The 15,944-nt window shown below is 35.5% G+C and overlaps 1 protein-coding gene across 1 annotated transcript in view; it reads left to right on the top strand.

Annotated features, from left to right (window-relative positions):
* Positions 1–8,696, top strand: part of LOC107717965 (A disintegrin and metalloproteinase with thrombospondin motifs 9-like) — a gene marked incomplete at its 5' end in the record, with an annotated part of 31,696 nt that extends 23,000 nt beyond the window's left edge. The window contains 3 exons of the mRNA XM_016524874.1: positions 3,507–3,782; positions 6,867–7,028; positions 7,900–8,696. Of these exons, the coding sequence (XP_016380360.1) occupies positions 3,507–3,782; positions 6,867–7,028; positions 7,900–8,088 (627 nt within the window). The remainder of the gene's footprint in view (positions 1–3,506; positions 3,783–6,866; positions 7,029–7,899) is intronic.
* Between the last annotated feature and the right edge of the window lie 7,248 nt (positions 8,697–15,944).

Below are 15,944 nucleotides of genomic sequence, written 5' to 3' on the forward strand. Positions count from 1 at the left end.
TCCTTAACGCGTTAAAATAATTTAACGCAATTAACGCAAAATTACTGAAGCACAATTTCTATTCTAACCCTTTAACCCAATTTTGCTTCTCCTTTTGCGATTAGATCATTTTAAGCCGCTAAACTACGGGAAAGTTTTCAGTCCAATCATCCAGTAAGCGAATGCATTCAAACAAACACAATCCGTCCAAAACAGCGCTAATATAAAGGAATACCAGGCTGATTACATCAGATATTGCAGAGAGAACAGAGACTCGCGTTGCGTTTTCAGTGAATTATTCATTCCAGTGTGTTTCGCTTTTAAACACGAGCTCTGTCATATTCTGTGATTGTCTCTGAAGAGCGCGAGCCCATGTCACGCGCTTGTGTGAAGTACAGACAGAATGGATTGTCAACACATCCCACCGCTGTATGGCCAGATGAGACGCAAACTACGTTTTCTCGACTGGATAACCAGTCTCGCTAGTAAAGTTTTGATGGATGAAGACTGCAATCAAGGTGAAGACGATTGCGGTGGCGCGTACAGGAGTCGTACAATACAGTAAGCACGCGTGAGTCCGTTATAATAATGCGTGTAAGAGTGCTCTTGACGCACTGATTGTACATTGTATTTATGCACAGGCACAGACATTTCCGTACATTCACGCTGTTTCCACACACATTCACGATAATGTTTTGATTTGCCATGTTTATGTTGCCGTGTTTATATACGGAAAGGATCCATGTACTGTAGTAGATATACAGGTGCATCTCAATAAACTAGAATGTCGTGGAAAAGTTCATTTATTTCAGTAATTCAACTCAAATTGTGAAACTCGTGTATTAAATAAATTCAATGCACACAGACTGAAGTAGTTCAAGTCTTTGGTTCTTTTAATTGTGATGATTAATTAAAAATATTATCTACAAATTATTAAAATTATTGCAAAAATAAATATAATATTCAAGCTCTTTAGTCATGGCAACCCTATACATTGTGCGCTGATTCCCTTTACGGGATACGCTGAATAGGCAGCTAGAAGCAGGAAATATGCATGTTTAAGTTTGCTTGTATGGAACATCATCAGACTTCAGTGTCAGTTCTCACTCATTTGTGCATATTTTACAGTCATTGCATTGGAGACTGAATGCGTAATGTACAGTACAGTAGCCGCACATCACCAGCAGTGCATGTGTAGCAGCAGTAGATATGGAACGGGTCCGGCAGTGTATGTATGTTTCTAAGCCATCTTCTGAATCAAGTGCGTATCACTTGATCATTATTAAGATAAAAATATTTTCTTTGCGCTCAGACTCTGATTTCTGCAGTATAGCACAATTTAAGAGTTTTCACAGCCAAGCAATCCTCTCCGCAGGCCTGGATTTATGGAGGTGCTAGAGGGTGTGAAGCATCCTCAGTTGAAGCTGTAATAATAACATATTGGCAAAACAGTTTTGGCAAATGATCAGTGTGCATTTGTGTTTGCGCTCTGGAGAGTGTCAAAGGTTTCTATTTCCAACATGTGTTTTGCCCTGAGTAATGTAACCAATCACAGACGTATCTGTTTAATTTCATGAATGCAATGGCCAATCAGAGGCATTAAAGTTAGAGTCCACTCACTGCTCAAAATGCCGTTGATTTTGTCCAGTGCTGAGTGTTGTGCACTCACGAATCCTCTCATTATAACAAACAAAGTGTACACATGATGTAAATAACAGATTCATTTCGTAGTGTAGAGAGATTAATTGACTTCAAGGGAACTTCGTAAGATCACGATAAGATTAGTGACAGCTTGTTAGTAATTGTAAAGGGAGTGCTCTTTGCGCCATAGCAATGGATGGGACAATATATTTCCAAATAGATATGCATTAAGGTTAGAGCACCCTCGCTATTTTCAGAAGCACCCTCAGTGATTTGATTCTGGAACCGGACCTGCCCCGCTATCATTAATACAGTACTATGTCTGTTCCAAACGGGCGATTTTTAACTTCTAATTTAACTTCTCGATAATTATATCATGTAATTTGTGTGCTTAACTTAATGGTATATTTAATCTAAATGTGCAAATATAGGTTTACTTCATTGCTATCACACAGTAAAAGAGTGTGTTCAGATATGCGCACATAATAACATAACGCCATTTACTGTTTATACATGCTGATATGTGCGTGACAAGCTGACTGAAGCAAATATATTTTGTGTTACATGAATGAATTAAATTATGAAGAAGGACTGGAGATGGATGCAGACTGGAGATGCATTTACTTTGCATTATAAGTCTTCTACATGTTATATTTTTTCAACGGTTTTCAAGTGGTGCGGGAACAGAATCGACTTTGGCAAAAAGTGGTGGGGACATGTCCCACCCATCCCACCCACAAATTACGCCTATGAGTAAATCGTTGTTATGTAGGAAAATGGTTAATTATACTATACAGTCTTTATACAAAACTATTTGACCACAGAATGCTGTGATTGGCCAGTCAGAGTCAGGTTTCAGAGAGACATGTAAAATGATTGGTGAAGGCAGAAACCGAGAGGGGATAAGTAGAGGTAGGCGGGAGTGTGAGAGAGTCAGGAACCGAAAGGAGGGATATGGCAGGAGGCCCCCTGGTTTTAAATCCTCTATTTGCCTTAAGGCGCAATGACCCAGAACAAGTGATTCCAGCCAGTCAAGCATAAATCAAGCACACTGGCTCCAGCCATGAAGCCCTACCAGCTTCACCCCTAGAGTCAGGGATCTTCATTACTGAAAATCAGGGGTGTGAAGTAACGAATTACAAATACTCACGTTACAGTAATTAAGTAGTTTTTATCAGTAATTGTACTTTTTTCTGGAATGGACTGCGGTAAATAAAATATACCTTTTTTATTTTAATGTAATGTCCTGATTATTTGCATGCATATTTCAAAATGCTAAAATATTTTATTATTTTCAAGTTTAGATTACTTTTTTTTTGGACCCCACTGTATTTATTCAGTATATACAGGTATGTGCAATATTAACATTCCACTGTGTTAGCCAACATTCTTTCAACACTGAAAGTATTTGTATTTTCATTCACAGCTGTTCTACAGTCTAACATCATAGACCATTGACCTTGATCATTCTGTTCTCATTCTGGTGTTTAGAGCTCAGTTGTAATTGGAAACTGATGAGAGTTCATTTTGTGTGGATTTTGTGTGCAGATGGGGTTCGGTGTGCATACTGGTCACATTTATACAGGAAGACAAGAATTACTATGGAGTAACTGGATTGCTTTAGCCAAAGTCCTCCTGTCGAAAATTTCGAACTTTCCAATATCTGAAATATCTGAAAAAGTCAAGCAAGCTAAACAATTTTTCTTTCTTTTTCAATTTAAGTAATAGTTCATATCAAAATACAAATCCTGCCAATACATAGCTTGGCAGTCATTTTAAGGTTCAAATTAAGTGTGGTAGGTTATCATCTTAATATATGGTGTTATTGTTCAGTGTGTTTTCTGTATAATTATGTGTTTGGTGTGTGTATCTGTCTGTATTTACAGTGCCCCGTATCCTGTGGTCAGGGTACAACTACACGGCAAGTAGTGTGCATGAACATCAGCGATCAAGTTGTGGATATGAGTGAGTGTGACCCAGATGATCAGCCAGCAACAGAGCAGGAGTGTGCCATGCCCCAGTGTCCGTCTCACTCCAGCGACCACGGGGGCTTTTTACCTAACCCTGATTCTCGAAAAAAAACGGTTCCTGCCGGACGAGCTGACCGTAACAGAGCTGGCAGACTTCAGTCTCATCAATGGAGGACTGGACCATGGGGGGCGGTAAGTACCTCTAAAAATGATTATATCTCTGCATGTCAATGATGTTTGATTTACTCCAAAAACTAGTCCTGTTAGAGACCTTTTGCAAACCCAGGAACAGAATGGCAGAGATGGGCACTCGAGTTAGTGACTCGGACTCGAGTCGCATTTTTATAGACTTCAGACTTGACTCAGACTCGACCTGAAATGACTCCAGACATGACTCGACTCGAGGAAAAGGACTTATGAATATTTTATATATAACTGATATTCAAAAGGCGGACCACATCCTCACCCCGGCATCCATACGGACTGTGAGCCGTAACAGCAGCACTATTTTAAGTGACCATTCAAAACAGCGGAGTGGATCACATAACAAGCGCTCAGGGTCGTTTATGGTAGATATCTTTCAGCGCTATAGGCTACTCTAGTATTTTTATGTAAAGCCAAACGCGCTTTATTCAAGCCCTTTCAGCTCCATGCGCTTTCTCTCTCTCTCCGAACGCACGCCAGCGTGGATGACGCGGTTATTTTAACAACAACAGAAACACGGAGAGCAGCAAAATTATAGATTACTTTCACTAAAACACAGCAGAAAAAAAACAATGCTGCAAATATAGTTCTTTTTCTTACTATCTATTTATCTATCCATAACCTGTTCAAGCCAGATGTGGCAAGACGTTTCTGATCTACATTTAGCATGATTAATCTGTAGGCTAAGAACATTTAAAAAGAATCATGTAATTATAATTGGGAAATTGTTATTAGATGGCTAGGATAGAACTTAAACTTTGAAACTGCTGGTTATCTTTCTTTTCTGCTCAAGATGAGAACGTTTTGATTATTGTAGCTACATTGTTTTTAGTAGGCTAGATACTGCTTTTAAGTAAAATATAAAAATAGTATAGATTTCAGAAGGAAAACCCTAAACAGAAACATTTTTTTTTGTCACATGGCCTCGCATGTATCTAAATGTAAAAATACAATGCGTGTAATTGTTTTTTGTTTTTTTGTCCGGACCTCTGCTTGGAAGAAAATATAGAAACCGCGCCTCTTGGAACTTTAACTGAATACCCCTGACTTATATCAAAAATAAATTATTTATTTGTATGGTTTTGTAATATCTGTGTCAATATTTCCATACGTGTCATGGTAGATAGGACTCTTATTATATAATTTGATTACAGAAAAACTGTTTTGAACATGGTAATGGATTAAAACATATAAGTAACAGGCTGGATGTACATTAACCTTACATCTTAACACCTCTTTTTTAAAAAAAAAAAAGCAGATGATAGATCATATATTTTATCTATAGCCTATAAAATAGCTTCATAAATAGGAAGGTTTCAATACATGAGGATTCTAATGGGATTTTTTTAGCGAGCCATTAAATGACTTGAGACTCGACTCGGACTCGTGACCAAAGACTCGAGACTTGACTCGGACTCCAGGTTAAAGACTTCAGACTTGACTCGGACTCCAAGTTAAAGACTTGTGAACATCTTTGCAGAATGGCATCTAAGGTGTTGATCTCACCAGTGCATGAACTCTTTAAATTATCCAAGCATCAACATTTCCTCTTTCTGATAAATGCTGCTGTTTCCTTAATGATATCAGTGGTTTAAATAGTCTCTAGAATTCAAAGAACAGCTAAATGTTGTGCAGCATTTGGGAAGCTCTTCCTTTTTGTCTTAAAGTAGGTATTTGTAGACCTTTTGAAAAGTGCTTCCTTTATAGCTATATATATCTTGCATCCTTCCAAATGATGGTAGTCATGAGGAATTGGAATGATTCCGATTCCACTTAATAAGGATTTAATTCATGATACGTTAAATTTTACGAATAGTAAACATCACACTATCTATCTATCTATCTATCTATCTATCTAATCTCGTTCAAAAGTTTGGGGCATATTAGAATAATTTCTGAAGAATCGTGACAATGAAGCAGTGTTAATTTTGACAGCAAATTTTGATTTAGTTTCAGTCATAGTCTTTTGACTGATATGCCATTTAGTTTTAGTCACATTATAGTCATCTGAATGGTTTTAGTTTTAGTCTAGTTTTAGTCAACTAAATATCATAAGATTTTAGTCGACTAAAATCTAATGGGTTTAATTACAGTGTAATGCATTTATTAAGCATTTCTCAAAAATTTTCAAACTCATAATATATTCGTGGTTTGGTGCGATGCTGTCTGCACTGGATGCAGCGCGGTGCGACACGACAAATCCCTTACAGTAAACTGATGCCTCGTTCTATTTATGACGTACTGACACAAATGATTTGCAATGGTCGCTTTGTCGTGTCCAGTCTCAAGCTGTTGCGGCGCGAAGCGACGCGTCAAATGTTGCGTCCAGTGCAGTCATTTTATTTCGTTATCGTCTCATTTTCGTTCGTGAAAAAATGTTGTTGACGAACATTATGATGAAAATTATCTGTCAACGAAATTAACACTGCACTGAAGACTGGAGTAATGGCTCCTGAAAATTCAGCTCTACATCACAGGAATAAATTAAATTTTTAAATATATTAAAATTATATTTTAAATTGTAATAATATTTCACAATAATACAGTTTTTCCTATGTTTTGGATCAAATGAATGCAGCCTTAGTTAGCATAAGAGACTTATTACAAAACATTTAATAAATCTTACCAACCACAAATTTTGAACGGTAGTTTATATGGTAGTGAATTCAAAACAACATAAAGACACTTTTAATTATTGTTTATGTATTGTTTTTGCCGTTCTGTGTTTCTCTCATCACATTTAATTCAGACTGTTCAGAACTTATCTAAAACATTATTTCTTTTGCCATACCATCAAGAGACAAGAGTATTTTAGCCATGAGTGCATGAAACAAAATGTCATTCGGTTTCAGCATTTTTTAAAAAATTTAAAAACCTGCTGCTTGATTCCCAGTCATAATCTTTTCCATCAAAGTTGTCAGTGTTGGTCAGTGTTTATGTATTGACGAATATTTTCTGTCAAGACTAATGGGATGTGAAATTGGTCCATTGAGAATGTGCTTGCTAGTGTTTGTGATTGTGTGTAGCCCTTCTCTCATTATGTAGCTTCTGTTTCTCTTTCACATCTCTCAGTGTTCAAGTACCTGTGCTGGAGGATTCCAGAGGCGTGTGGTGGTGTGTCAGGATGAGAACGGCTACCCTGCCAACAGCTGTGATGAAAGCACTCAACCCATAGAGCAGCGCTCCTGTGAGTCCGGCCCCTGCCCTCAGTGGTTCTATGGCAGCTGGGGTGAGGTAAGATGCTCTGAATTGAATTGAATTGAATTAAATTGAATTTATTTTATTGTATTTAATCATATATATATATATATATATATATACTACTGTTGAAAAGTTTGGGGTCAATAAGATTTGTTTCAAGAAATTAATAGAAATTAATATTTTAATATTTTATTTAGAAAGGATACATTAAAATGTTTAAAAGTGACAGAAAAGACAGAAAAGACATTCATAATGTTACAAAAGATTTCTATTTCAAATATGTTCTTTTGAACTTTCTATTCATTAAAAATTCCTGAAAATAAATTCCACAAAAATATTAAACAGCACAACTGCTTTTAACATTGATAATAATAAGAAATGTCTCTTGAGCACCAAATCAGCATATTATAATGATTATAAAGGATCGTGTGATATTGAAGACTGGGATAATTTAGCAATGCCATAAATTACATTTTAAAATGTATATATATAGAATAAAGATAATATATCGACCCCAAAGTTTGAATTGGTGTATGTATGTAGATGCTATCCATTAACTAAGTAAGATTAAGGTTTTGGTCACATTACACAATTTCCATTTTAATCACACTTTTACATTTTTAATCACATTTACAACCTCATTCAAATGTGTTTTGTATCTGATTTGTAAATTTCTTGCATTAGGGTCAATATAAAATTTGTTTCAAAGGATTTGAGTAGGATAGACCAAAATATCTTATTTTGTCTATTTGAACGAAGCTTTAGAAGTGTCCTTACTCAGGACAATACTGTGACATTTTGACATTATATATGTGGTCCAAACTGTCCAAAATTATATCTGTTAATGAAACAAGACATTCACTCTTTCTTTTCTTTCACCCATACTCTGCTTCTGCCTCCCTAGTGTTCAAAATCCTGCGGAGAAGGGATAAAGACCCGGTTGGTCGCTTGTCAGCGGCCCAACGGGGAGCACTTTAACGATCTGAGCTGTGAAATTCTTGACAAACCACCCGACCGAGAACAGTGCAATACCCAGTCCTGCTCTATTAACCCTGACTGGAGCACAGACCAACGGAGCTCGGTACGCTCATAACTATTTTAACTTTCTCCCTTCATAAGTTCTCATTCTCACAACATGCCAATGTTTCTTTACACTCAAGACATGAAGAAAACAAACTGAAACTCAGATGGTTTGATCTTTGAGTAAACAAATAGCTGGTTTTAACGTTTGCTGCTTATCAGCGAGTTTCGGTTGCACTTAAAGATCCACCAAACATGCAGTCAAATATTGTTTTAGAGTTTTATTTCCTGACTGAAAAAGTGAGCATCTCTTTGGCCGATGTGTTTGTTTGAATGCTGTTTTGTTTGATTTTTTCCCCTATTTAATTTTCTATGTTAGGTTTCTTTTGCCCAACGCAGCTGTACTTTGGATAAATACAAATCATTGTGACGCCCTTTGTTGTGGCTTATATATAATATAGTATATAGTATTTCGAATACATGGGCAGCAATACTTGCTCCACTTTAGAGCTGAAACATCTGGCCACAGGCAGTTTACTTTATTATATTGAAACTATCTCCCTGTGTTTTTCTAACGCTCTTCATAATTCGTTTCTCATTAATTTTTTCTTTCAACTATACCTCACATGAACTCAGCTAGCCATTGACCTTTTTCAAATTTATGATGGTGCTTTTTCAGTACAAGGGAGACTTTATGTGAAAATCTGTGTATAGTTGCTATATTTTTGTATATTTAAGGTAACTTACAGAAGTACAGTACATTTTTAAGTAAATAGAAAAAGTTGTGACGTAAACTGAAATCAAATGTACTTTTGTGTCATTTTATGTCTGTTGATTTGTTCTGCAATTGTAATATTTTTCTAGGTTATTTACAAGATCAATATTGTTTCAATTTTGTGTATAAAGCAACAAAAACCATGTTCTAGTCTAGTGTGTAAAATTTCTCATTGTATTTCTCTCAGACCCAGGGAAGGCCAGTTTTTTTAGTTTTGCTTGTTGGCCAGCTACTTGTGTCTACCTCATTCTCAATGAAGAGCCCCACATACTAGTGGTGCAACGGATCACAAAACTCACGGTTCGGATCATATTACGGATTTTGAGCCACGGATCTGATCATTTTTTGGATCAGCAAAAAAAAATTAGTGAAAGCTTACTTTAAGTACTTCTATACCACAGCAAAAACTACTAGCTTAACTAATAAAGTTAGTAATAAAACAAGAACAATTACACAAATTACAAGCATAGATGAAAACAACAAAACACAGTTACAAAGTAACAGTAGCATTCAGGTGCAGAAATGTAATAATTAAGTGTAAAATAACACAATAGTGCTCACTGCACAAGTTTAAGTGTAAACACAATAGTACTCACTGCACAAGTTAAATACAGATTAATCTTTGTTAGAGCTGTGGTGTTATTTGATTAGCAGACAGAAACTGCTGGCTGCTGTCTCTTTACGACCAAATGCACGGACCTAATACTGACACACATCCGGTTTCTTTCTCAGCTGTTTACGTTCACTTAAGACATAACCGACTGTGTTTACTAGAATACTTGCCAAAACGGGTATTTTAACATAACTTTGTGTGTATGTAAAAGAGGAATCAATTCGGTGTTCACGCCATGTCTCTCTCTCCGCGTGTGTGTGCGGCAGCGGCTGAGCGCACAGAAAAACTGCTTGAATGTGTAAACTGGCAAGACAAAACATGTGCAAATGATAAACTTTCACTCTATGATGGTTAAATTTAACAGTTAATCCGCGAATCACATGCGTGCTGAACCGTGCAGCCTGATCCGAATCACGGATCATCCGTTGCACCCCTACCACATACGTCTTCCATCCGCTTTATATTTGTGGATAGTGATAACAAATGCTAAGCTATCCTATAACACCCATAAGCAACAATTAATTGCTTAATTTGATCTCTAATCTCTCATGGATATAGTAGTATATATTTAAAGAATCATACAGTGATGTAAAAAAGTTTCCCAGCACAAGAAATGGCACAAATAATTATAAAATGTCCATTCTAAGTATGATTTATTAAATTGTAATTTATCTATTAACACTGATGGAGTGCAATCCAATATCTGTCCTAAAAACTACTCTTTTCATGGGGTGTACTTATTTTTTTCACAGCACTGTATTTATACAATTCTTTTTTTTCCAAAGATGTCATGGTGCTATAGTGTCTATGGTGCTATTCCCTTTCATGACATGGTCTGTTAATGTAAGCAGACTGAAAATTAAGCGGTTTAAATCAAATGGCAGTATTAATGAAGGTGTACATGAACATTTCTGTATATTGTATGTATTTGTATTTATTTCTGCTGCCATATGTGTGTCCATATTTGTTTGAACCTGTTAATGATGATGGTCAAATTAAACAACAAGTTATTCTTTTTCTTTTTTTATTATTATTATTGATGTGGTTTGAAAAAGTAGGCAAATTTTTGTAATTAATAATACTAGTAGATTTGTGAATTAGTTATCTAGGAAAGAAAATGGCTTTGAATGTTGAATGTCTTGTATTATTCTGAACGTGTTCAGAACCTTTTTTTTTTTTTTTAAAAACAGCATTTTAATCTGCCGATTAAGCATATTTTCTTAATATGTAATGAATCAAAGAAGGTACAAAATCACTGAACTTAATATCCGTTGTTTCTTTGTGTCAAACTTCTAATTCTGTATGGCTTTTTGTGTTATCCTGCTGCTTTTTTAAAATTTCTCATCTGAATATTGAACATCTGTATTACCTGTTTTAATTGTCCTTAAATGGAGGTCTTTTCTGGTGCTCACTCATCTCAGTACCTGTAGAAGAAGTCTACTACCGCTGTCTATTTCCTTTTGGACGGTACAGGATATTAACCAGCCCTGATGGTCGTGATATGGTCACAGTCAACTGAATGAGCATACATCAAAACAACAATGGCAAGAGCATGGGGGGGCCTTTGATCTGTGGGAAGGTCTTTACCGGCCTTCCCAGCTCATCTAATCAGAATGGACGCACTTCTCAGAAGGAGTTTTATTCTTATGGGAAAAATGAACGGCAAGAGCAATGGCCCCACATAGCATGGAGGCCTCTGCGGCCTGGATATCTGTGTGCAGTTTGATACTTGGAAGTTCTAACGTTGGAATGTAGTGAGGCATGTGGCCAAGTACATTGCTATGCCTGGACTCATCATTTGTGGCAATAATTTGAAAGAAAAACAAAGCAATTCTGCATAGTTCAAAAAGCCCCTCCCCCATTCAGATGCATTCAGATGTCATGAATTGGAATATTTGTTTTATTAGCATCACGAATATACAATTTTTTTTTTTTTACAAAAAATCTCATATATATACATTTATCATTTGTGTTTTAGTTTTCCATTGTCAATTTGATGAAATTTGGAAATAGTTCACTCTGGGAAGCAAAGCTTGTGCATTTCAAGATTGTGGGTGGTTTTTAGATGAAGGAAATTTTTAAGTAAATGACCCTGCATTGGAATCCTATTGAGTGGAAAAGTTGGTAATTTGTGCTCTTTAAATCAGTGGTGCATTCGTTTAACAAGGTACATAAATTCTGAACAACAGTATGGCAGCTTTTCTCCCTTTAACTGCGACTGAAATAAATGTCTTGCCATATGATAATAAACTAAATGATTGATATGGCCCCTAAATATTCACACACACATTATTGCTGTATGTAAAAACCATTTCAAATGTCAATAATTAAAATAACAGCCATTTTAAGTGCTTTAGATCTGATGACAGAAATTACCACCAAGATTGTGATACAGTTTAGTAAATGTAAGTTTATTGATGTTTCATATCAACTAAAGAGACCTTCACACACTCACATTAAACTAAAAGTATGCATCTTTTATACTTGTAACTGCATAGAATTCATAAAAGAATATATATATATTACACATTCTCACACATAAACACACACACACACTGTAACATTCTGAGGCAGAGTAAGCAAGTGTATGATTTATTATGAATCAATATCTAGGGCTTTGGATGAATTATTAAAGTGGATCATTATAACAATGGTACATGGAGGTTTTGCTTTAAAGATAAATGTGTACTTTTGTATTATTTTATGTGACTTTTTCATTTAGTTATTTTGCTGCAGCTGTCAATGTTGTTGGTATTGCATTTTGTATAATATGTATTCAACTGAACCAATTGTATATATTTTGGTACTGTAAATATTTGTAAAAACAATACCTTAAATACAACTGTGACATACTGACTTGCTTGAAAAAGTATCCCCGGGAACGCATTATCCAATTGGGGAGTTTCTGTTCTCTTAGTTCCTGTATTTCATGAATGCATGCTGGGAATGGACTTGTTCAACTTCAGACTTGTCGCATCATATCCATCCTCCCTCTCCGGGCCCTTTGATTATCCATTCCTCTCCTTTCCTGGGGTCCAGGGAAGCCTCTCTCTCTTTTCTATTCATCCGCTGGTGCCAGAAAATATGTCACTGTTTCTTCGGCTCAGAAAGCAGATGTAGCGACTGCCATTCATTATGATTCAGAGACACTTTCTTTCCCCTTTTTATACTGTAAGTAATATTTGAGGTAAAGCAAATGATTTTTTTTATGCTGCTCCCATTGTATATAATATATTATGTTGTTGGTATCTTATCCTGTAAATGTCCATATACTAATTCTCCACATAACATGATGTACTGTCAAAATTGTAATAAATTTGAACGTAATTACAATGATTACCACAGGATTGATCTATTCTTTTGTTTACTTTGACATACCCATAAATTCACATATTTAGACATAATCAGCTTCATAATCAAACATAATCACCACAAATGACACACTAATTAGGCTTGTGTTTATCAAGCAGTTGGATTTCACTGTAGCATTTTTTCCCCTTCTTGCAGTGCTCATTGTCCTGTGGGAGAGGATACAAGTACTGCAATGTGACTTGTGTCAGTCACTCTGGCCAGCCAATCCCAGAAGAGCACTGCCTACACCTGTCCCTCCCACAAAAGCAACGGCGCTGCAGAAGCGGGAGGTGCCCCAAGTGGAAGACAGGAAGCAGGGGAGAGGTAACACTGTGTGCGTGTATACCGACTACCATTACAACTATTTGGGGTCCGTAGATTTATTTGTGTTTTTGATCAATGGTACAGTAAAAACAGTACAAATGTGAAATATTATTACAATTTAAAATAACTTTTATGTTTTAATATAGGCTACAATACATTTTAAAATGTAACTTTAATGTAAATTTAAAGATGAATTTTCAGCAGCCATTACAAAGCCATTAATCATTCTAATATGCTGATTTGGTGCTCAAAGAAACATTTATTATTATTATTATTATTATTATTATCATCATCAATACTGATAATATATTAAAAATAACATGTTTAAAAAAATAATATTAATTTACTAATACATCTTTAAATATATTATTATATATTAATATTGATATAAGTAATATTCATACTTATAATTAATATATTAATATTAATATATTAATGCTGAAGACTTAATATTTTTGTGCAAACCATCATACATTTTTTTCAAGATTCTTTAATTTTAAAAAAAGTTCAAAAGAACATTTTTGTTTTATTTGAAACAGAGGTGTTTTGTAAGAATGTAAAAGTCTTACCTGTCACTTCTGATCAATACAATGCATTGCCTTGCTGAATAAAAGTATTCATTTCTTTAAAGAAAGCTTACTAAAACCAAACTTTTGAACGGTAGTGTAAATCTATATTCTAAATCAGTGTTTCCCAACCGGGGTGCCGCGGCAAAATTTTTAAAATATCTTAAAGGTCCCATGACATGCTGCTTTTAGACCTACCTGAAAAACCAAAGGGTACCGCGACTAAAAAAAGGTTGGGAAACACTGTTCTAAATCATCAGCAGCATCAAGATTTGGAGATTTACAGGAGCAGACTGTGTAGTAAATAACTGAGAGAAGGAAAGCAGATATGCAGAAAAGTATATGTATTTGTATTGCACAGCATGTCCCAATTTCACAGAGTTAGAAAACTATTAAAAGCCCACATTTATTCTTCACTTCACTCATTCATGCATACTTATTCATTTGCTCATTCGAATACTGCCCCACCAAAACCAAAATAATATATTTAACAAGCAATTTAAAATGAATATTGTTCTGTTTCTCCAAACGCAACAAAATTCAGAGTATGAGATGTGCTCAGAGTCCACTCACAGTTTTAATATATTTCCCAATGGGATACATAGTAGCACTCAAAATCTTTATTTTTTATGAAAATTACTCCCATACACGGAAGATCTCTGCTTGTTATCTTAAAATATTCTTGATATTATGCAATGCAACAACCTTTCCAATCAATAACCAAATACACATGAACAAATGACCCAGCATGATCTACACACTATGACCAATATTTAAACTCATGTAAATGAATGGAGAGCCCAATTCCATCTTATGTAATTATCAGTTTCATTTCATTCAATTTCACTGATATTTTGGCTAAATTTTAACCTTCATCTTCTGTGTTAACCACAAGCAGACTTGATGATACGGTAAAATGAAAGTTAAAGTAAACTGGCAGGATTTGTTTGCCAAAAATACTAGTTGGCTATTTTTATGGAAGACTCTCTTTTACCTTTTGCCTGCATTTGGATGGCATTCATGCAGTGAAAAACCCACCTAGGCGTGTCACATTTACAAAACGTTGTCTGTAAAACACAATAGAATATGCATGATACAGACATTAGTTCAACTTTTACCTCATTCTTGGTTTTCCAGTTGCCTCAGCTGAAAAACATACATTCGGGTACAGCAGCACTTTTCTGAGCTTTAACAGAGCAGGATTGTGCAAACCTCTCAACAGACTGGGCATTCTCTTCATTGTAATCCCATCCGTACCTGTCATCACATTTTGATTTATGACATTCAATGGAAGTAATTACTATCTGAACAAACTAGAGGACAGCTGCGATTTGTTAAGGCTGTTACAGTATGTAAACAGATAACAGAAATGTAGAATTGATGAGTTCCATTAACCCACCTGTGTCATTCTCCGTAGTGTTCATCATCATGTGGAAATGGACTGCAGCATCGTGAGGTTTCTTGTGTCAGTGGTGACGAGCGCAAGACGGAGTCTAAATGTTCCCGTCTCATTCGTTCACCCTCTACCCAGCCTTGTCAGGTCACTGATTGTGTCTCCCACTACAGATGGGGCAAAGAGGACTGGCAAGAGGTGAATATGTGAGAAAGAGTGAGAAGGAAATGAGTGTGCATGAGCAGCAGCAAGTGTGTATCAGCATAAGAATGTAGGTAAGAATGTAATCTCAAGCATCTGAGATTATACGGGCAAATTGTAATAGAGCACAATAGTGACCGCCTACTTTTTAGTGTCCTCAGTTCTGTAAGTTTTTTTTTTCTTAAAAAAATTAATAAAAAATTTTTTTTTAAAGTTTTTTTTTTTCTTTAAAAATCTGTCATAATTTAATCACCCTCATTTTGCTCCAGACCCGTAGGGTTGTTCTTTCTTCTGTGGAACATAAAAGAAATTTCAGACATTTACTTGACACTTGACATTTTTTTTAGACATTTACTTAATTTTACCTTAATGATAGTGTGTATATATATATATATATATATATATTAGTGCTGGGCTACGATTAAAATGTTTAATCTGTCTGCGATTAATCGCATTATGCACAAAATTCAATAATGCATTCAAAAGTAGTATATTGTGCACTTTTTTATTTAAAATTACTGCTATATGAACAAAGGTGCAATAACATTTGGTTTGCAAACACTTTAAACAAATAAGGTGCTTTTTTACAGCAGTATTCCTTATTTTATAGTTTGTTATAGAAAAATAAGTTATGCTCAGAGTCCAGAGCCTCCATCATAACATTATAACAGGCACCTTCCGAGTAGAGACCTGCACTATTGCAGGA

The sequence above is a fragment of the Sinocyclocheilus rhinocerous genome, unplaced genomic scaffold (genome assembly GCF_001515625.1).
Source record: "Sinocyclocheilus rhinocerous isolate Xijiao unplaced genomic scaffold, SAMN03320098_v1.1 scaffold994, whole genome shotgun sequence".
NCBI classification, from domain to species: Eukaryota; Metazoa; Chordata; class Actinopteri; order Cypriniformes; family Cyprinidae; genus Sinocyclocheilus; species Sinocyclocheilus rhinocerous.